We start from the raw sequence: 23280 nt of genomic DNA, 5'->3' as shown, positions 1-23280 counted from the left end.
TGGGCTTTTTGTTGTCAGCCAACCTCTTCAAACAAGGTGAGAGCATCTGGCACAAACCCACTGCTATTTATAATAAGATACCACCTCAGAAACAAAATACAATAATAAGCATCAATCTTTCTGACTCTATAGTATGACAAAGTTTTTGGGAAATTCAAGGAAAGTCAGAGTTGAAACCATAATTTGGACATTTGGAGAAGGTAGAGTTGGCTTACAATGAACATTATGTCTTTAAGGTAAAGTAAGTCTGGATTTAGAAAACAAAGAAGAACACATCAACACCTGCAGATTTTAAGTGCATCAGATATGGACCAGGATTCTGGAGGAATCTGCTGAGTGACATAAAGACCAAAGGACAGAAGTTCTTGAAGTGAAAATTAGGCCCATAGAAATCTGCATGATGGTGAATACTATGTTTCCTAGCTATTAAATTAGGGGGAAAAGCAGAGTAAAATATTACTTATGAAGAATGATGTATGTTGACAGTCTGTCCAGAACTCACAGGAAGCAGTGGCAACAATTTTGGCTTTCTTGCTGCTGGCCACAGCACATGGTTATAGGAATCAGGCAATTTAGGACATTTCTGTGAACATTAACTGGATATCATATATCTGTGTATCATTCTGAAGCAATTCTTCCATTTATATTCCACTATATTAAGTATGTAAGTATGTTTAAAGAAGAAAAACTTTTTGCAGGGTCTGGGTAGACAACTAGATGTTTGATATCAGACTTTGGATGCTTATTACATTTCTTAATGCATCGCAAACCCTTGATATAATCATTCATAAAAATACACAGAATACTCATTTTGGCTCTGGATTGCTTTTCATGGAACATCTGCACATAAGCAATTTATCTTAATCATCAAAATCTCTGTACTGGAGCAACTTTAGCAACCCCACCCTCCAGCTCCAGATAATTGGAGTGCATCCAGTCAGTGTCAAAGGTGATGTCATGTATAAGCCCACATATGAGAAGTCTTAATATATGATCTCTTGTTATGAAAACTCCATATAAATTTCTCAGTTAGCAAGAATAAAGCCATGATGTGATGTCACTGCATCTTATTAGCTTGGGCCTTATTCTTTTCTCTCAGACTTTTAAAAAGCTTTCAGTACAATCAACTATGCAGGATGACATACTAGACTGGAGTAGCCCAAAAAGCACATGTGAAAACTTCACAGTATTTTCAGAGCACAGGAAACTTGCTGAGGTAGCTGCAGTAAAATCACCTCTAAAGCAGATGTGAGACCACAGATACAAGCAGTGAGCTAAAATAAGAGTTCTGCATCTCTATATAGGGGAACTCTTCTTCCTCCAGCTGCCTTGCCCCATGCTGTGCCTTACCTCTCCTCTGCACTAACTTTACCTCATCAGTCTTTTATGAACTGATTTTACTGACTATTCTGGCAGTAAACTACCCTGGAGTGTGGGATGTCAGGCTTTTTTTCCAGGCCACTAAAATGCAGAATCTCACATAAGGATATGATGAGAGCAAGTGAAGGTACCAAAAAAGGAGGGAGAGCAACTGACAAATGGATGGAGGAGACTGCAGTGAACTCTTAAATCATCTTGGCCAGTATAGAAAGCTGTAACATTGAGACATTCTTATAAGCCCTTGGTTGATTATGGGGCATCAGAAATAACTATCAGGACATACATCACTGAAGTGAAGTTTCTCCAGTGATTTGGATGAGAGGTAAATCACAGTTGTAGGGCTTCATAGACCTCATTCTCCTCCTGCTCATAACACTGTTGATCAGCAACAGTGATTCAATGGATTCGAAGTAGCTTTACTGAGCCAGACTGAATTAAATCAGGTGGGAATTTAGACCAAAGTTTATTATAACAGAAAGTAATGATGCTGCTCACAATTAAGACTGCCTGGCAGTTTTTAGAATGGTATATAGGCAGTTCTCATTGAGCATGCAATTAGGTCAGGTGTATGTCTTTTAATAGAGTGCTTGATTATATTAACTGTGGATTTTGCAATCTACTAACAGAGACCACAGAAATCCATGCACGATCAGTCAAGTGCAGAACTTTATGTACTGAGAGCAGGTAATGTTCTCCTCAGCTGCTCATTTGCCACTGACTGAAGTGCTGTAACTACACTTAGCAGCAGGTATGTAGGGCTTGGAGAGCATTAGTACTGCAAAGTGCTACAGAAATGGAGGATCCATTCCAACAATCCTATCTTAATTATCTTGGGGAACTGCTTAGCATCTCTGGCATTCCTAGCATCATTTAGATATCCATAACAGTTTTGCAAATGGGTTTCTGAACTTCAAAACAGTATTTCTTACAAAATAAATTTTAGTTTTGAGTGACTTTCTAGGCCAGTGGTAAAGACAAAAGATCAAATTCTGCTTTGTATGTTGCATGTTGAGGGTATTGACTGCACCCCCAGGCAATTTGATGAAAACAGGGAGCTGGATGGTTGATCTGCTGGAGGTCAGGAATAACAGAATCAATGAGGTTGGAAAAGACCTTTGAGATTATCCAGTCCAACCTATGACCAAACATCCCATGTCTACTGGGATGTCTACCTAGTCCCCTGGCACTAAGTGCCATGTGCAGTCTTTCCTTAAACACTTCCAGGGATGGTAACTCCACCACCTCCCTGAGGAGCCCATTCCAGCATCTAATCACACATTCTGTGAAGAAATTCCTCCTAATGTCCAACCTAAACCTCTCCTGGCACAGCTTGGAGCTATGTCCTCTCATCCTGCTGCTAATTGCTGGGGAGAAGAGGCCAACCCCACCTGGCTACAACCTCCCTTCAGACAGTGATAAGGCTCCCCATGAGCCTCCTTTTCCTCCGGCAAAACAACCTCAGCTCCCTCAGCAGCTCCTCATAAGACATGTGCTGCAGACCCTTCACTGCCCCTGTTGCCCTCCTCTGGACTGGAAGAAGGCTCTGCAGAGAGATCTGGACAGACCAGATTGATGAGCAGAGGAAAATTGAGGTTCAGCCAGGTGAAGTGCTAGCCATAATATGTGTGCTACAGGTTTGGGGAAGAGTGGCTGGAAAGTTTCCCATTGGAAAAAAACCTGTTGGTTGACAGCAGCTGAACATGATCCAGGGTGTGCCCAGGTGTCCAAGAAGGCCATTGTCATCCTGGCCTGGATCAGCAGTGGTGTGGGCAGCAGGAGCAGGGCAGTGACCGTCCCCCTGTGCTGGGCACTGCTGAGGCCACAGCTCCAATCCTGTGCTCAGTTCTGGGCCCCTCACTGCAAGAAAGACATTGAGGGGCTGGAGCGTGTCCAGAGAAGGGCAACGGAGCTGGGGAAGGGTTTGGGGCACAAAACTGATGGGGAACAGCTGAGGGAGCTGGGGATGCTTGGAGAAAAGGAGGCTCAGGGGGGAACCTCATCACTCTCCCAGCTGCTTGAAAGGAGGGTGTAACTAGATGGGGGGTCAGTGTCTTCTCCCAGGCAACAAGAAACAGAAGAGGATGTTACCTCAAGCTGCCACATGGGAAGTTTAGAGGAGATTTCAGGAAAAATTTCTTCATGAAAAGGGTGGCTGACAACTGGAATAGGCTGTCCAGATGGGTGGTAGAAGCACCATCCATGCCTGGGTGTGTTCACAAAACAAGTGAATATGGTACCTGGAAATATGGTTTAATAGTGCAAATGGCAGATTAATAGTTGGACTTGGAGACCTTAGACTTCTTTTCCAATCTTAATGATTCTGTGATTCTACGGTTCAGTGATGGATATGACTATGTTGGATTTATGGTTGGACCCAAAAATCTTAAATGTCTTTTCCAGTCTAAATGATTCTATGATTCTCTTTCTGAGTCAAAATTTTTCCCATTCTCCCTGAGCATGACTTTTTTCTAATCAAGTTTCCAGATTTTAGAGAAATTTGGGTCAGATAGATGCATCTGCTTTAAAACAAGAGGAATATAAGAATTTTAAAGCCATATTCTTGAAGCTCTTTGAAGTTAGTGATGTTCTTCCAGCTTGTATTTATGCCATTGGCAAATTCACAGGAAATTTTTCAGGGTTAAATCTTACCTATTTTCTCAGGTGGTGTTATTACTGTAATCCCTCTAGAGTGAGCTAGCTGCCAGATCCATAGAATTTGACCTATGTGACTGGAGTAAATGAAAGTTTGTGATTATCTAATTTAGACCATGTCACCATCTACTTATTTTTTCTTATAATTTCTCTTGTATGGTTTCAATATGATCTGTGCTGAGTAGTCTTTCTAGTTCTCTAGCAGTGGTTCTTCGCAACTTGACAACATTTTCTCAGTGTGCAGCATAAATTTGCCTAGAGGTGGAGATTCAGGCTGGGTGAGGAATGTTGGCTGTAGCCTGAAACTTTTTCAATTAGAAGTTTTCTGTTAGCTAACTTCATTTTTAGAAACCATTTTTTTTCTATAGCTTTATGGATTGCTGTGAAAATACTGAGAAAAGTTTCCCAGATTTCCCATTTCAGGAAAAAAGGGAAAATGTCCTATTGAAATTAAATTACATTTTGAAATGTTTGATGTTTTATTCCATTTTTTCATGACACAATAGCAGTAACAATACATAATTGTGACAGACAATGGAATGCTATGACATGGTTTGGCTTGATACCATTTGTCATGAGTTAATTAATGAATAATGAAAGTGATACAGGGTTTTAGAATTTTTTAAAATGTTCTTCTGTGACTTCATAAAAAACTTAGAAGGCCCTGATTTTCATTTGAAATTGCTGTCAATAAACTAATTTAAACTGTGGAATCTGCTCATAATGAAAAAGAAAATCTAAATTTTTCATCCATCTCTTATTCTTAGGAAGTAGCATTGAAGGTGTCACACAACAAAACCGAACTGAAAATAGAAGCCAAAACATTTAATTTGCAGTCAGCTAATACCTATCTGATCATTCCAATGTTTTTAAACTAGGCTGATTTTCCGTTCTCTTGTATCCATGGAGTTTCCAGTGAAGTCAGCAGTGTTCCCCACTTAGGACCACGAATCAAAAAATCCTATTTAAAATAATTGCTTCCAGGGTCAAAGTATAAACTGCTCTTAACCTGTTGTTTTTCATTCATAGCAGAATCCAGTCTGTCAGAGTGAGAGGGAAATTCATGGGCACAACCTCATGGGAGTGTTTTATTGAACTATATTGACCTTTACTCTTTATGGCTGTTGTGATACAAATTCTTCAGTGACATAATTTTTGTCTCTGCAGCAGCATAATATGTTAGTCAAACAGAAATTTCAGCCTGCCTTCTTGTCATCTGCTCATAATGATGCTATACTCCCCCCCTTGAAGGATAAAAGTTTTAGCCTTTGTTCCAGTGCACTGAAGAATGAAAAAGCATAAAGTTTTGTCCAGAAGTGGATGTTCTATGTAAGCACAAGTATTTTTCATTACAGATCTGAAGATGAGGTGCAAATCTCACATTGGTGTAAATCAGGAACTGCTCAATTACAGTCACTGGCTTAGCTCTGATCACCTTTCATAAACCTAGAGTAACTCAGATAAGGTCAATGCACTTACTTTGGATTTCCTTGGGATCTAAAAGGATTTAGAATTTGACCATGGGTGTATTGGCACAAAATTGTGCAAATAAGTAAAGCAGGGTTGAAAAGTGTTTTGCTTTTAAAAAGAACAAATGTTAGGAGCAGCAAAGTATTAACAGGTTTGTCAGAACACAGTCAAGAAGAAGTAGGCACAGACATGGTAAATGCAAGTCACCAATCTAAGCTTGGCATTTTTACACAACAGAAAACTAAGCTACCCATTTTTAAAGAGAGGTGTTAATGCAATTATAAGTGATCTATTTTCAGTAAAATTTCTTTAAAAACTTTCCACCATCTTTTTTTGAACATTAGCCATGAATTCTTGACTTCACATTGCAGTTCATTATCTTGTTAGCTAAACAAGTTGGTTGGCAGAAATGTTTGGGGTCCTGTGGTGTAAAGTTCTGTTGAAATAATTCAGGTTTAAAAACAAAATAAAAACACTCCCACAGCCTATACTTTTTCTTTTGTTTACAATACCAGTAGCATGATCGTAGACCCTCAGTATACATTACATGTTTACTTCAATTACTTTTTCTCTACTCCTTCTACTCCCACCTCGGCATCTGTTCACACGCTTTATGGAGAGAAATGTAGGCTAACCTCTACTCAGTTATGTCGCCTTTCTCTTTCCAATGCTTCACGTTGTTTCTGTTTTCAAGGGCAGAAAGCACAGTCATGTTCTGAGACACAAACAATTATTGTCTGGATCCTTTCTAGCCTGCAACAGACAAAATCTGAATTTCTGACTATTTTTATAAAAGAAAATGGTCCAGTTTTCCCAAAAAGGCTTTATGGCAGTCCACACTACATGAAGACTCACCAGATCAAGTTGCTCAAACCAACCTGGCCTTGAAGGCTTTCGGGGATGGGGTAGCTTCTCTGGGCAACCTGTGCCATCCTCTGAGTAAAGAATTTCTTCCTAATATCTGATCTACACCTTCACTCTTTCAGTTTAAAACCATTGCCCCTGTCCTCTCACCATCTACCCATATAAATAGTCCTCTTCCTTTCTTTTTATAAGCCCCCTTGATATACTGGGAGGCCCCAATAAGTTTCCCCTGGAGCCTTCTCTTCTGCAGGCTGAACAACCCCAGCTCTCTCAGCCTGTATTCATAGGAGAGTTGCTTCACTCCTCTAATCATCTTTATGATCCTTTTCTTATCCTCACTCCTACTCTATTTTGAATTGTTATGCCCTTATGCAGTTCTTGCAAACCAAAAGCTCTGGGAGATCAAAAGTAGATCACATTTGATTCAGCTGATATATTATATTGCAGAAATATATTGATAAATGTTCAATGTGTTATCCTTGCTTATTAACAGTTTTACAGTATTCAAAATAGTTTAGTAGACAGATAATTAAAAATTTGTTTTAGTAAAGGACTTTTGCTTACTAGCCAATTAAGAGAATTCAAAACAGGTTAAATAGCTAGATAACTAAGATAAACAACAAAATTTTTTTTGGAAATTATACTAGGTGTCATTTTTGAGATGTCATTAATCCATGTTCCTTAGAGTCTGGGTAAAAGTCTGCTGTGGAGTTCACAGTGGAATGATGTAGACATAATGTGCCAGCTGGCAACATCCTCTTTCACCCTTATTATCCAGCCTGGTCCCTGGAAGACCTGAATTCCAGGGGAAACATGCACCCTCCGTAGCTACATGGTTACATAAGGTTGAGCACAATCAGATTATTGGATATTCTCCTTTTCTGCTGTGCTGTATTTTTTGCAGTGCCTGGTGCTGACTGTAGCAGGAGACAGTATCTCCTAATAGACTTAGGGTCTGATCTAGTCTATAGTTACTAGTTTTTTTATCAAACATCTTTAATGTGGTCCTTTCTATCTGCTGCTATTCCAGGTGAAAGCATAACTTTTTCTTTCTTTTACAGTTATTCTTCATGAAAACAATCCAAGCTGCCCAGAGTTTGAAGACTAACCCCAGAGAGAATCAATTTACAGATAGAAATGGTTTAACAGAATAAAGCATGCTACCTTCCAAAGTGTTTCGGAAACTGTAATTGGCCATTTTATCCATGGGTCCAGATTCATACTGAGTCAGTGAAAGGCAAAATTCGACATCAGCTGAGGATGGGAGCCTTGGGGTCCTTGATTTATCGTTGTTCCCAGGATTTCTCCTTATAGGGCCCTCGCTTGTGGCACTGCATAAAGCCTGTTGGCTGTTGTACTCTTCAGAACGAGTGCAAATGACCTGCATAAAACAATTTCTATTAGAAGAGTTGCAATTACAAAAAGAAAAAAAAAACATACTTTGATAAATTTATTTATAAATTTATTTTAAGAACAGCGATAACATACAGTGCAATAAGTTTGTTTAAAGAGTGCATATCATTTTTTACATTTTATGAATATGATTTTAATATAAGATGGTTATTTCATGGAAAACAGCCCTCTAATACAGTGCAATTTTTGAAGTAATACACTGATCATGTGGACTAAGGCATCAAATCATTCATGCTCTTGAAAATTCACTGAGGCTAAATTCAGTATTACCCACCAATGCAACCGGAAATCTGATGCTGAATTTGCTAAATGGAGGATTTTTTTCTTCAGCAGGCTACTGAAAGAAGACATAATCACAGTTTTTTTTATCCCACACAGTAAGAGTGGGAAATGTTGACCTGAAATATGAAAAAATATTATTATGAAAATATCTGTGTGTGCTTTGTCAGGGTAAATGGACACTTGCTTTCCCTGTGTCTCAATGATGTTACAAGTATGAAAGGTGAAAATTTGCTGCTGTACTTCCTAGAAATGTTGCGGAGATGAACTTACATTACCAACTGGAACACCATAGTCATGGATATAGTGAAAGGATCTTAAACAGAGCGATGGATAAAGATGCAAAATACTGCCAGAATCCAGCATCATTTATATAAATGTTCTGGGTTCACAGACAAAGCCCATTTACAATGGCATAAAAAGTCATTATTTGTCAGATGATCTGCAGAAGCTGCCAGTCCAATCTGAGATTCCTGGAAGAGCAAGGTAGTTTGATGGTGGGTGTATGAGAATGAAACAGAGCAACAGTGGCTCAGAACTCCAAGGAGTTGTTTTATATCCTTAGCAGGTAATGTTGAGGCTCTGAATCAAATTCAACTGTCTGTTGTTTTGTTTTCCTTCTTGAAAACAAACAAACAAACAAACCCACTAAAACAAGTAAAACTCAAACCACCAGAGACCCCTTTAAAACACAGGACTCTGCAGTTAGCAAGAAATCAATATGGTTAATGAGAAATTTGGGTAGAGAAAGAATAGATCTCATTAGTGAGTAAGACATCATGGGGAGAAAACACCTAACACTGAAACCTCAGCTTCTCTTATCCGGAAGGTATATTTCTATTTCTTGGACCAAAACATTTCCGCTTTGAATGAGATGGAAGAACATGAGATTCTCTGTTGAAGGAAGTGAGTGGTAGATTCATTTCACTTGTACTAGCCATGTAGAAACTGTGAGATTGAAACAGCACTTTAGGATGACCTCTGCTGTCAGGGGAAAGAGAGGTATCTCCTGAGTGTGATTCAGCTCTCCCAAACCAGATGTCTGGTAGGTGAGATGTACTTACCTCTAGGGGTGCCTAACTCTCTCCATTGACTAAGTCAATGAAATAAAATGAGTAAAAAAATCAATGCAGAAACTGTCTCTGGACTGAAGTTAGCAAAAGAAGCAAAATTAAGAATGTTCAATTTAATGCTCTATTTCTGCATTAGGGTGGGATGAATCACACCCTGGAGGCTCAGATGTGCTTCTGAACTAACTAAAGACAGAGCCAAAGGCAAGTTGATGTGCTGCTGAACTAACTTTTGAACAAGTGGAAGGAGATCAGATGAATTCTTTTGTAAGTGATTTGATGACAAATCCACAGATAATGTTTGATGAAGTTGGTGATATAACACAGAGTCCTTAAGAATCTGGATTTCTTAAATGATAAATTTTCTATGGCTATGAATATAATGAAAGTATGTTCTCACTTTTTTGGGGGGTGTATAAGAAAGCTTATCAGAGCAATTTATCCTAGGAAAATGCTGTTAGCTGCAATCTGCTCATGTCTATTAAAACTGCTGAGGTGCCCTTGAAGGCTGTAGGTAGTTTTCCAGCAGAGTTCCATGAGCTCATTTCCCCCAGAAGCTCACCAAATGGGTCAGGATTGTACCTCTAAGAGGGACTCAGGTCAGGATTGTGTTTCTAAGGGAGTCTTTTCTAAGAATCTCCACCAAGAAAGGAGAGTTTGTGACAGGGAGAGGTCCACAGTTATAAACAAAAATCATGGTTTATGGTGATTTTATGATTGGTTTGTGTTACTGAGTTGATTCCCATTAGAAGGAAAATAGGTGGATGATTCAGGAGAAGCTCTAGTAATTTCTTTGTTTACAAAAGTGTACTATTCTGTGTCCCTAGAAGTGCATTAGTGATGAAGGCAAATGTGTCTTGGCTGGTGAAGCTCAACCTGTTTCTCAGCTGTTGCTTGGCTCAGGAAGTACCTTTGTGTGGATTTTCTATCTCTCCTGTGGGCTTTGTCTACGTTCATATCTCCTGGGTTCTCCATTCTGCCATCTCCTATCTTTCATAATTTTCCCACTGCCCTGGGGACATATCCCTATTGTGTGTTAAAGAGGAATCACATGCCATGTTCAAGACCCAGTTTTCAGGTATTCAGACAGAAATCTTCAAGCATGAGCTTAAATATATCTCTAAACAAAGAAACTTTCCCCCTTTGTTCTGTTTATCCATTTCAGTGGGATTTAATGTAATTGTTAATCTCATGAAGCTTATAAATTTTTAGAGTGCTATTTTTTTTTCATTTAGGTCTCAGTGTAGCCCTCATTAACTTTCTGACTGACCAAATTAATCTTAAACAAAAGCCAGATGCTACAAGGCATTTGGAAAGTCATGGTCAAGAAATGCTACAACCTAAGTGCCAGGGATGAAAATGCTTGTCTGTAACCTTTTGCTATTTCTTTTTCTAAACTAAAAATTAAGGTCTGGTCATAAAATGAACCAGAATACATTTCCAGAAAGATTTAAATTAGGTGATATTAATTACGGGTCTATTCTGAAACCATAATTTGCTGTTTTAACGGTCATGCAATGTGTAAGGGATACTAGAACATAGATCAGCCAAATGGTTCTTTCTGGATGTAATCTGCATAAAGCATACATAAAATGGGTCACATCATTGCCTTCTTCTCCTTCAGCAGGAATACTTTCTGCTATAAACATGTTGGTTTAAAGCATGATATTTTATTCCCTTTTAGAACAGTCCTGAGGAAATTTCTCAGTTCACCCTGGACAAATCTTCAAACTCCAGTTGCACCTGCTTATGTGAATTCACCAGTTACAGGGAAATTGTTAGGAAGATACTCTGAGGAAAAGCTTATATAAGTAGTGAGCAAAATAAATACCAGTAGATGGCAGTCCAGAATATGCAGCATCGCTTCTGGACTTTGTAGCACCCAGCAAAAAATATCCCTCTGTGCACTGCAGTTGAGATCTTGAACACGGCTCTTCAGAGTGTTTCTTAGAAAACAGATTATAGAGGGTCCTGTCTCCCACCTTTGGCAAATAGGAAAACCTTTTGTCTTTTACCTTGCAACTGCTTGCACAGACCAGCCCTTGTGCCAAAATAAAGGGAACTTCATTACAGAAGATTTCAGTGATGTTCAGTATTTTGCCTACTGTCTTTAATTCAAAGCTTTGGGGAATTTTGTGACAGATTTCTTGGGGTTGCTTTTGCTTATTAGATCTGTGCTCACAAGGGCGTTCAACACTGGTAATACATACCTAAACACTTGGGAAAAGAGAATTCTCTATGGTATTGAAACAGGCGCTCACTCACAAATTGACCCAAAGTTCCTGTTTGTTGGGGCCCAAGAGCCACTCGAAGGGCTAAAACACACATCTTAGAGCTGAGCCCTTGCACTGCTTTTCCTCTGAGGCCACTGAGCCCCTCTCCAGAAGCTGTACCAGTATATATTCATAGTGCTGTGTTGCAGATTAGATATCCTAAAAGAACCACTTCAGACTACAGTCAGAGCAACCACTTGACTTGCTGGTGTGTGCCAGCCACAGAGATGTGATGTAAGCACTTCATGGTCTTCCTTGACACCTCCCATGACCTCTGTTTGTCCTGCATCAAGTCTGGACTCCTGAGTTGAAGCCTTGGGTCCTGTTATGGAGCCAAAAGGGATTTTGTACTGATTCATTGCCTTTCTCTGTCTAGCTCCACTTATTCTCACAACCTTGCTTGGGAATGTCATTAATGCACAGCTCTCACACTGGATTTAAAACATTTGGCAACTATAAAGAGGTTTAATTTTTTCTCTTTTTTTGGCTGCATTAGGGCCTGGCATAATTTAATCCTAACTAAGTGGTATCCAGAAGCCATTTACTCACCAAACCGGGAAAATGCAAGGAAATCCCCAGAAAAAAAGCTGTGCCTTGGGACCTTGTATTTATAGTTGGAACTTTGAAAGGTGATGTATCTGTAGCTGACAAAAGGGGTTTTAAGAGGTTTTGTATATTTTTATCTGGTTCTTCATGTACTGCTGAATATTGCTGGAAAAGTTAAACATGCAGAGAACTGACAGAAAAGGAGAAAATATGCAAAGCAAAGCCTTGAAGAAATTCTAAGAAGCATCTAAAAGGGTAAGGTCATTCATTGTCTTTCTTCCCCTCATGGCACATACATAAACTGGGGGTGCTGTGAAACTCGAGCTAAAAGGAGATGAGACAAACATGAATGGACAGCATTAAAACAAACCTGGTGCCTTCAAGGTGTTTTCTCAGCCTTCAGTAAAAGCTGGCTGGGTTTCACCTTTTTGCTTGAAGGCAGCCCAGAACTGGAGGACAACTATACCTGATTAGCACCTGAAAATGGTGCTGGGCTGGAGTAGGAATACCTGTTAACAATTCCTGATGAAGTGTTCACTAGTCTCCTGCTCTGACAGGCTGTGATTCCCTGCTCTCCAGCTGTCTCCAAGCTGTACCATCACTGCTGCTGTCTCCATGTCTACCATGAAATCACTCACACACGTCTAGAGAGGGATGGTAGACTGCTTCTGATGGTGAATTATTATCAAACCCCAGCTTTTATAATATTAATGTAGCTGTTGATTTATGCACCTCTAAAGGTGCATATTCTTTATCTCTTACTTTACCCAGCTCCACTGTCACCTACACATGATCCCATGGACAGCCAAACACAGGGACACAGAGCCTGAGGATACCCAAGTGGCTACTTCTGCTCTGCACAGATTGTGATATCCTCCTGCTGTGGTCCTGAGGTGGCATGTGAAGAAGTACCTCTTCCAAAAGGAAATGCTTCAAATTTATAGTCCATGTAACCATTTCATTAGAGAACACACTTTATAAATTCTTTCTTTATAGTTGCTCCATTTGGCCTCTTGCTTCTTAATGTACCAACCTGTAGCTGGCATCACAACCCATTAAGTTGCAACAAAAAATAAAGTTTGTGAGCTCCTTGGGCGTTCACAAGTAGACGGATGTAAGAGTTTGGCTGCTTTAAGAAACAAGAAGTGCTGGCTTCTGGTGTTGGTATTTCTGAAAATTTGTTTCCGAAAGTGCAGTTTTTAAAGGTAGATGTAAAGCAATGTTTCAAATGATGCTGTCAGACAATTCAGCAATACAATTTCCCGATAAAAAGTACTTTGAATTAAATAACTGTGTCTGAATAGCTGAATTAATTTTTCTTATGAAGTCATGTTTTCAGGTAATGGATCTAAAGTACTGTCATTATTAGTTCAGAAGCATTTGATCTGTTTTCTATATGTGTAACTTGTTTCTCTTTTATAGTAGCTTTGCTTTTGTGTAACTGGTTCTTCAGGGTGATATGGAATGAAGTGCTAAGGGAAATTTTCCATGCTTACAACAAAGAATTGGCAGCAGGCTTACCCCAGCACAACTGAGAGCAGCCAGCTCTCCACGTTATGCAATTGCTTCTCTCAAGTCTTAAGAGAGACAGAATAGAGGGAGCTGAAGTTGGTGGTGTTTCCTGCTTACCACAACAGCAAACTGAAATAGCACATAGATTCTCCAGCTTTATTTTCTTCATCCTATGTCTAGCACACTGTGGGGATTCCCGGATTCTAACATTAACTGCCAGGAGAAAGATTCTGCTTATAATTTGCAGAAGGCTTTTATGCATTTGCAACTCCATTGACTTCAGTTGTTTCTTAAAATTAGTTCTGGTGCAGAAGAGAGAAAAATTTAACCTCCTACTACTTAGAATGATAGAACAGTTTTGTTTGGAAGGGACCTTTAAAGGTCAGCTAGCCTAACCCCCTTGACGTGGACAGGGACATCTTCAACTAGATTTTTTTGGTTTTTAAAATCCATTATTTTGAATAATTGCAGAAAAGAGCACTAAAACAAACAAACAAACAAACAAAAGAATCTCTCAAATTGGAATATATCCAATTCTCATATAGTTTCCTGTTAAGCTGACATGGAATTGCCAAAATTGCTAAAGCATTAGTATGTCTCATCAGTCCTAATGCTGAGTGTAACACTTGAATTATCACAAACAAGTAACTGAAAACATGAGAATACCTTTCCCACCCACCCTAAATTTGAGCTAAGCAAATAAATAAAACCAGTAAAGATTCCTGATAGTCCTCTTGGTAAAAAAGAAGCAGGAATCAGAAGTGTCACTTAGATGACAAATATGAGAAAAATGTGGATGGATAATTCACTCAGCCAAGTGGTAACAGCAGAACGTTGAAGAAAAAGTAAGGTGAAAGCAAGAATTTCAGCATGTATCCATGGGTATCCATGTTGCCATGGCAACCCTTCAATGGAATAAAGTATTTCTCCTTTCTATGGCATTAAAAAAAAAAGAAAAAAAAGAGGGATGGTGCTCTGCAAATAGGCACTTTACCTTTTTTAAAATAAATCTAAACCATTTCCTTACATAGCAGCATAGCAGGCATCGTTCTGTTATGCTTTTGAAAGACACTTAAAATTCTAAAAAGGATACCTTATTATTGATGTGCTATTCAAAGGTTTCACTTGCCCTCTTTTTATTTTCAATGCTTGCTAAAAGCCTAAATTCCTTCAAATTCCTTCACATTTCTGGATCCTCCTCTTTTTTTTTTAATTTTTGTTTCTTCCACTCATGCTGTTCAGCTACAGAGCTTAGAAAATCAGAGCATTCCGCAGCAGATTTGTGGCTGTTTTCTGTTTTCAGGTTCAAGCTAAGGCTATTTTTGCTCTCTTTTGATTTTCTGGAGCAATATTTTGTTATTTCTTACTTTGTGCTACTTGAAGGAACTGTATTGACTGTTATTCCCTATTAAGCAAGTGTTTAAATTTGGATTCAATGCTAATAAAGAAATATCTTCACTTCAAAATCATGACTGAAAATGCAGATCTCTTCAATCTCTGTCATTCTTTCTCAGGATAAGACAGGAGAGCCATACATAGATGGAAGATACTAGAGGGAAATGATAGTATTTGAAGGTAAAGCTATAACTTATTTTGGAAATTTTGATAAAATTTTAACATTTCCAGAAGTCTGAAAAGAAGATGAAAAAGTGATAAGCATTTCTAGAAAATACCTGGAAAAATCACTTAGGTGCTCTTACCTCTGTATACTGACACTGAATGTGTTTTAAACATAGCATATCTTTTATTCCTGCACCTCTTAAATTTATACAAAAATATCTCTTTGAGCAACTTGTTCCACAAAAAAAAAATCTTTAAGACTGTATTAGTGGGAACTAACTTTAAATGCGAAATTATAAACCTGACTATTTCTTAAATCTATCAATTGCTACTAATAAATTTTCTGTGTATTTATTGCCAAGATGAAAATATCTGAAGAATCTGGACAAAATTAATAAATCCTTTGAAAATTAAAACCAAAAAATCCAGCTAAACACAACTATCTGACAATTGCATGCCTTTTAGGAAATCCTGCTAGTAACTTGCTGATTCCTGTGTACTACCTGTCTCCTCCTACCTTGGTTATCTCATTCAATATACTCTATTGATAGCTCCACTTGACACCTGTAACCAGTGCAATTCTGATTTCATTTTACCCACTTTACCACATGTACAGTTTTCACACAACCATTTATTCTGCTCAGTGCAGAACAGCATAAGATCCACTTCTTTCTGATAATGCAATCTAATTAAGCTAGTAGAGTTGATCCAGATTCAAGCCATTAGAAATAAGAAGAACTTTAGAAAATGGGATGAAAATGCGTGTTTGTATCTGTATCTATTTTATGGCTGTGCCTACACTAAATTAAATGTGCCCAGGAAATTTCCCAGGCACTGAGGCCAAGTGACAGCAAATAATCCATGTCTATGACAGTAAAATAATTTTAGTCTCAAAAAGAGGGTGTCTCTGTGTAAACATCCTCCTGGGAATGTTCCCTGAAATGGTACCTGGCTGAGGGAGAAAAAGGTATGCCAGAGAATAGCGTAAATAGTTCTGTTACTGTTATTTCCAAATGCTTGAATTTAGAGGTATACACATCCTCTATTATTCGGAGGATACAAATCAAGACTAAATACAGCACAACCAGCCCAGTAAGCCCAGCTGGGTGCTGATTTGTAATATGCCAGAATATCCCAGAGCTGCTTGAATTTGTCTTTGTTAAATCACTAAAACTGCCCAACCTTCATTTGGGCTGTTGCTACAGAAATAAACAGAAGATAGATTTAGACGAACATAATCACAGACTTCAACGCCAGAAGCAACTGTTGCTATTGTCATGATGGAGTGTGTCTATTGAAGCTAATAGACCTTTGTCACTGTATTTTAGGCAATGTGGCAGTGATGAGCAAGAGACCATAAAAAACCTCACAGTGTTTCTCAGAGGACTATAGCTCAGCTATATGAGACCTTATCACTTGAGTATACATGTAATTTCACTGTGTTTTATGGGCTCATTTGAAGTGCTTTTAATTGGCAGGAATCACTACTGTGTTTGTCTCTCAGTTCCTTTGAGCAACAGAGATTATTTCTTCTATTTCTTTGAACTACTGATGTGGATTACACAGCTGATTCTTTGCTCTAAAGCTTTGGTTTATTTGTTTGTCTGTTTGTTTACCATTGAAAGCAGGTTAGTTTAATTTGTCAGTTTTTAACTCATGGATGGGAGAAATATACCAGGAGAGGGGTAAACTGCCTGAAAAGCCTTTGCTTCTATTTCCATCATTCAGTCACCTATTGTTTTGCAATGATGCTAGAAATTCATGTGCATAAATCCTGCTTGTCCCACCTAACTGGTACACCAGAATCAAGCATGTTTAACCTGCTAAAGGCCATGTTTGGACACAAAGGCATAACTTTCCCCCTTCCACTTTTCTTTTATGTTCTTAATTAAACAGTCTAAATCCTACAGTCAGAAAGAAATGAGACAAAGTTACAAATGAAGAGATCTAAGTGAAGATTAGGTCCATGTAAAATCTGATTTGCTCTCTAGTACTGCTTACTTTATCTTCTATCTAAAGGAAGGCAGAGTGGAGGAGCTCCCATTTTGTGCACCTCACCTAAGTGCTTAAAATCAGATGGGATCATTCCCTTCCTCTTTCCTTGGCCGGTTCTTACCTGCCACGAGGAGAAAATTGATGCTGGGCTGAGTAAATTAGGGTCCGTGGGATGTCTGCCACCCATGTACTCATCATTGCAGACCTCACAGTCCTCTGCATCTCTCCAGTCCCAGTAGGGGATGGTGAAGTTCTCATCACCTGTTATTCTCTGGATCTGACGTTCCCACATCAGCAGAAAGACCCGATGCCAAGGCAGGAAACCAGGGGCTTCGTGGGCAAAATCAATGTCCCGCCACACACTGGACCCACCTAAGAGTGTGTCTCGAGAGGCATAATAATGCATCCACACAAAGAGATCATACACATTGATGTCTCTGAACATGGGGTTGGAGCCATTGTTCATCTGAGTATACGTGCCAGTAGCAATAACATAGTCCTGGCTGGGGATGTTCTTTGCCAAGTTAAGATAGGCAAGAAACTTGTTCTTCTCACTGGCGGCGAGCTGGAAGATGTTTCTTCTTATTTTCACTTGCCTTTCAGTGCAGTTGAGCCCAGAGAAGCCAAATTTGCACTCCCCACAGCTGAATCCCATGAAGTTGCCTTCACATCTACACGTCCGGTTGTAAAACACAGAGGGCCAGTCCTCTCTGTCATCCACTCCTGAGAAAGGGAACTGTGGTCCCAGTGGAGCCTGAGAGAGAAGGATGTTCTGGCAGGACCCTCTGCCAGAAAGCTCCCCACAAGGGGACCCATCTCCATCCCAGGGGGGACAGCACTCCTTGCTCAGCAAACTCTGCACGTTGGCACAGGCTCTGGGGAACTGCCCAGTGGATGGCTGAAGGATGACGAACAGAAAACCCAGGGCAAATAGCAGCATACTGGCAGAGCAGCAGGAGAGCATCAGCGTTATGCTTCAGTGCGTGGAGTGCTCTCTCTGACCCCTCCAAAGGCCTGCGTGTGAAAGGAATTCCTCCCCTCCACCAGGAATGCTTCACTGCTGACTTCTGCTACAGCGCACCCTTCAATGTCCTTCCCCATTCCTACACGAGATGCATTTACACACAAAACACACTTCAGGCTTAATCTCATTATCACATGTTCTAGGTGAAAGCCAAGTGACTTTCCCCCCACCCCCTACAATTTTCAAAATACAGGCATTTATTATAAACTTTCGTCTTCTGCCTAGCACATGATTGCTCTCCCCGGCAATTGGAGAGGAAGTAAAATTAAAGTTTGGACACAGAATCAATTGTAAGTTCTTAGAATTCCTAGTTTGATTCTATACTTTAGAGTAAATGGTTGGTTAAGGAAAGACGTGGCAGAATCTGGTCTCTAATATAGGAAGAACAGTGAACCTAAAAAAATGAATAAAATAAAGAATTTGTGAGCAAACTTTTTTTAACAGGAAACTAAAATAAAATGTAGTCAGATCAAGACTGAACATAGGGCAGAACCAGAAAAAATTATTTGACTTAGCATTTTTAGACTTCAATGCAAACTGCCTTTCTCAGGTTAGCATATGGCAAAGGGAGGTGAGGGAAGTAATACACTTTTCATAAGAAAATAATTTTTGTTCTCCTAGAATTGGTAGTGTTTTCAGAGTTGATGACACACAGAAGTCTGAACGACAGTCTTCTCCACAGTTTTGTGGGGAACACAGATAATCTGCCAATAGATTTGCAGAAAGCACTTTGAGCATCTGTCTCTGGATCAGGAAAAACACCATTGACTCCTGTTTTTCTCCCATCAAGCAGTTTGCAAACACCGTATCTGTGTTCTTTACTCAATATGTTACTGGGAAGCCTCCAGACCACCCACCTCCTTCTTCTTGTACATTAGCCTGAGCAGAACTGACAGAGCTGCATGAGCAGATTTAAAAGTTTTGAAGCTGCTCCTTGCAAGAGGACAACTGTTTTTTCACTGCTGGGCAAAGCGCACATGAATTATCCATTATTTTCTTCAGCTACTACTACTGTTAGTAGGAGTGGTTTCCTAAGGTTTTTTTCCTTACTAAAAGCTTTTTTAATTATTTCCTGTGCTTAGAGAGGGGAGGAACATATAGGCAAATGAAGTGAGAACTTTGCTGGGAAAGGAGGCCTTTGCTGGGATCAGGAGATCATCACATGACCATGCTGAGGAGCACGAGGTGCTTTAATCCTGAATTTGGCTTCTACGCCTCAGGTATTCCAGGGGATTATCCCTGAGTCCCACTTCCAGGGAGCCTGTGATGGGGGAGCCTGGATCAAGAAGGGCAAAGGGAAAGTATTTGCTTTTTCAAAAAATGTTTCTAACCATAGTCTGATGTTTACTGTTTTTTTAGCTGATTCCCCTGGTTTCCATGTTAGGGTTGTAAAACATACTCTATCACAGAAAGCCTACTTGTTTGATTAATTTAATTTTATTTTGTTTGTACCTGGTTGTTTGGGAAACCTTGCCATTTCATTTATTCTTCCTCCCATGGAGGCTATTACAAAAATACTATACATGAGGAGAGAGCCATCTCTGAGAGTAGCAATACATGTTTTTTAATTTTCACTGAAAAGCTACAGGGATTGGGAGTAACTTGAGGCAGAGTCCCAGACTGAACCAGAAAAGCCCTCAAATATATATTTATGCAGACAGTCATACACACAAATACATTCATTACCCTGTTTTAATATTCAAATAAGATTTTATATCTAATGTTACAAAATAAGACTCTGAGCCTTGAGAGTTGTCATATGATGCATTTCCGAAGCAGCTGGTTAACCACGGAATTCCCTGTGCAATGAGAAGCTTTGAATCAGTAATGTGACTCAGGAACAGCACATGCCCCTCTTGCTTTATAGAGATGTCAATAGTTACTAGAAGGAAAACTCCCAGAGTAGTGAGAAGTCTTCCTGAAGCTCACCTGCTGGCTTGTTTGCAGCATTGGGATCAGATTTACAACACTGTGCTGCAGTGCCAAACCGAGCTTCACAGAGACAAGTCCTATGGATTTCTGATGTAGTTATTGATAAAGACAAGGAAAACTCCAATGAAAAGACAACGGCATTGGATGGGGATTCATATTACCTCCTAAAATTATTTTTTTTGTTGTTTCCTCAGAGCTGAGCAGGCTGCTCTTAAAAATATCCTGTCTTCCTTTTGTAAAATGCCATGGAAATTTCCATTCTGGGCTGCTAATACCAAAGTGATCGAAGTTTTAAGTAATATCAGCAGGTTTTAAAAACTCTGATAGCTGGATGGCACCATGAAGGAAGCATCCCTCAGTATTGCCTGTTAAACACTTGTTAGGAATTCTGTGGGGATTTTTTTTGTCTAGCTGGCAATGTTGAGTGGGGGAAAAAGAAATTTGGGATGGAGAAATGAGGAATAATTATTATTGTGGCTTTTTTAAAAGTCAGGCATAAAACTGTGAAGAAACAAAGTCTGGATAGAGGAAGTTGATGCTGCTCAATTACCAGTGGAGATATGAATTGTCTAGAGAGAAAGAGAAAAAAAAAAATATTCGAGATGGATAAGTACAAGGACCACTTGACAATTAGAGAACAAGTGGAAGGATAGATAGTCTATTAGCCAGACAGGAAATTCAGTCTGATAAACCAGTGGACTCAGACTGTGTGAACCAGTGAATATTACCAGATCAATGCTTTTATTATGTGGCCATGTTATTTTTGATCTGATACTGGGATACCTAGATACAGACTTAATGCATCAGAACACAGGCATTCAGACTGGTTTGAAAGCACAGGCCAAATATTACAGGCAACTTCTAGGAGCAAGAAAAATGTTATTGATTTGCAGTCCAAAGCAAGGGAGAAGAGGTGCTGATGCAATCAGAGCAATGCAAGTATAGAAACTATAGCAAAAGTCAAAAGGCAGTTTCTCCCTGCTATAGACTGAAGTTAGCAAGTAGCAGAAAAGTAATTACCAACCTATCAATCTACAGTCTGCACAAAACTTGCCTTATACCTGTCAGTTTTGATGGGGATGCTAAAGCAATATTTCCTACAGTTTTGTTACACTCCACTTGCACTTCACCTCTGCTTCGAGGTCTTTGCTGAAAGGCAGCTTGACTTCTGGCTTTTGGAAGGATGCTGGGCAGAGTGGAAATTTTGGTATGCGGCTCTGAATGCTTTCCTATCAGCTTTCAGAGGAAAAGCATCAAACAATTTCTTAGTACTATGTGGCTCATACCTGTGGCCTTGATAACAGGCCAGAGTGCAGATTTAACAAGGTGGATAATATTGTGCTTCTTCAGGAATCCCTGCCTCTTCTAAGAGCTCACTGAGGTTGAAAGCACAGAAGGTTTTTCAGCAACCTACAGGGAACTTAGCCATGCTTTCTTTCTGGGATAATGTACTGCTAATTTTCCAAGGGAAACTTGCCTGCTGAAGGGTCAGACAAACAATCCACCCCGTGCAAAACTAGCAGTGGAAAGAAAGGCAGGGGCAAGACCAGACTTTGCTCTGCTGGAACACTCCTGGACTGACTCCCCATCTTACAAAACTGCATCCTCTGCCATCATGACAGGCTCCCCACAGTCGCGTCTCAACCAGCTGCAGAGTTTAACTCTTGCAGTTAAAAGCCTGTGCTCTTCCTCCTCCTTTCCAGTGTCCTCTGATTCCAGTGACTCCTCTGCAAGTTGACTGGAGGCAGCTTCCTCCTGGGCTGCCCATGGTGCTGGGCTCGTCTTCAGAACCAGCTGTACCTAGCAAGTGCCTCTAGGTGCTTCTCACAGACTTGTCCTGCTCCATTTATCCAGCTCTGCAGAGAAACAAAAATAGAATAAGAACTACTAGTAGCTGTGTGTTGGTTTTCTCTGTGTGCACGCTTTGGAAAACAGCGTATTAAAAACCACAAGAGTGACATTTAGCACAGAGCAGGTCTCAGCAGCTCATAGTGGTAAGGCAAACAGCTGTGCAGTGTCCAAAACTAAATTTGGAAAAGGAATGAGAGAATCAGCTGGGACAGATACAGGTATGTAAATCAGCTGGGACCCTGGGAGGCTGAGTTCACCTCACATGACTTCATCTGGACCCAGAGCAGCTAGGCTTCTATTAAACCTAGCTTTTGCTTACAAGTAGAAGTACATCAAATAAGCAGTTCAAATGCATATTTTTCTCTGAAATTCAACCACACATTATTTTAGTCTTCAATTGATCCTTTAAATACTCAAAAGTGGTGAGGAGAATACTATAGCTTTTTTAAAGTGTATTTGAGAAATTTGCTGAGGTAAATAAAAATTTTGTGGATGGCAAAAAAAGCCTGAATTTTACACCCCAACAGAATATCTTTAAAAAAACAACAACAAAAAACTTATAAAAATGTGATTAAATGTGGCCAGTTCTAATGGAAAGAAAATATGTGCAGAAGAAATTAATATCATATGCTGCTTTCAGATTTTCCTTTGGGTAGTATCCTTACCTGCTGTAAGTTTTGCTTCATTTCAGCTTGAATAGAAGTATAGATGACTAGACTTCCAGAAATCTCAGAAAACCCCTTAAACTTTGTGACTGTAATTGCTCTTGGGTTCTTGATGTCTGCAGGTTTTTCTTCCCTTGAAACACCCTTATCTTTCTAACTCTGATAGAAGGAGAAATCAGATAAAATCTTGCTGACAGACTACAGTATAAAACATGCAGATATCTTCCATGAGATACAATGAGAGAAGGAAATCTGTAGGAAGCAAATGTTCCTTAATTCCCTGATTGCTACATGCACACCTGCTTATTATTGTAAGATTTGCAAGCAGAGGGATGTGCTGGAATGGGCTAGAAGGAGATGACATCCAAGCCCAATGGGTCCACAGGAGAATGATGTGTTCTCCTTCTGCTTCCCCCGCTCTACAGAGGGGAGGTCTCATGGTCCTTCACTCCTTGATCAGTGCATGGAGAAAATGCAGATAGCAAAGAAGACAACTATAATAGCTCCACACATGTTTCTATTAATTTCAAACTCTCTACAGCGTATGAAAGATAAGGGGAGAAGACATACATTGTTTAGAATTCAAAAAGTCTTATTAACCTTCCATAACTGTCTGGCAGTACTCAAAGGCCCAGCTGCATGAAAGACTCAAATATTATACGTGGTCTCTGATTTCCTCCCACCCCCTTGACTACCAAATAATGACTGTAATGATGAATCAAATCATACTGAATTTTACATTCTCTGTAGAACTTCACTAATTATTCCATGGCTAAATAAATATATAAATAAGA

General features: G+C 39.5%; 1 protein-coding gene across 1 annotated transcript in view; it reads right to left on the bottom strand.

The window, feature by feature from the left end:
* Window positions 1-17978, bottom strand: part of TYR (tyrosinase) — a 42512-nt gene extending 24534 nt beyond the window's left edge. The window contains exons 1-2 of the mRNA XM_062514221.1: window positions 17136-17978; window positions 7531-7747 (exon numbers count right to left, since the gene is read on the bottom strand). Coding sequence (XP_062370205.1) covers window positions 7531-7747; window positions 17136-17978 — 1060 coding nt within the window. The remainder of the gene's footprint in view (window positions 1-7530; window positions 7748-17135) is intronic.
* Window positions 17979-23280: the final 5302 nt, after the last annotated feature.

The sequence above is a fragment of the Cinclus cinclus genome, chromosome 2 (assembly GCF_963662255.1).
Source record: "Cinclus cinclus chromosome 2, bCinCin1.1, whole genome shotgun sequence".
Taxonomy (NCBI): Eukaryota; Metazoa; Chordata; class Aves; order Passeriformes; family Cinclidae; genus Cinclus; species Cinclus cinclus.
The sequence above is the reverse complement of the archived record's forward strand: the minus strand, read 5'-3'. Positions and strand labels throughout refer to the sequence as shown.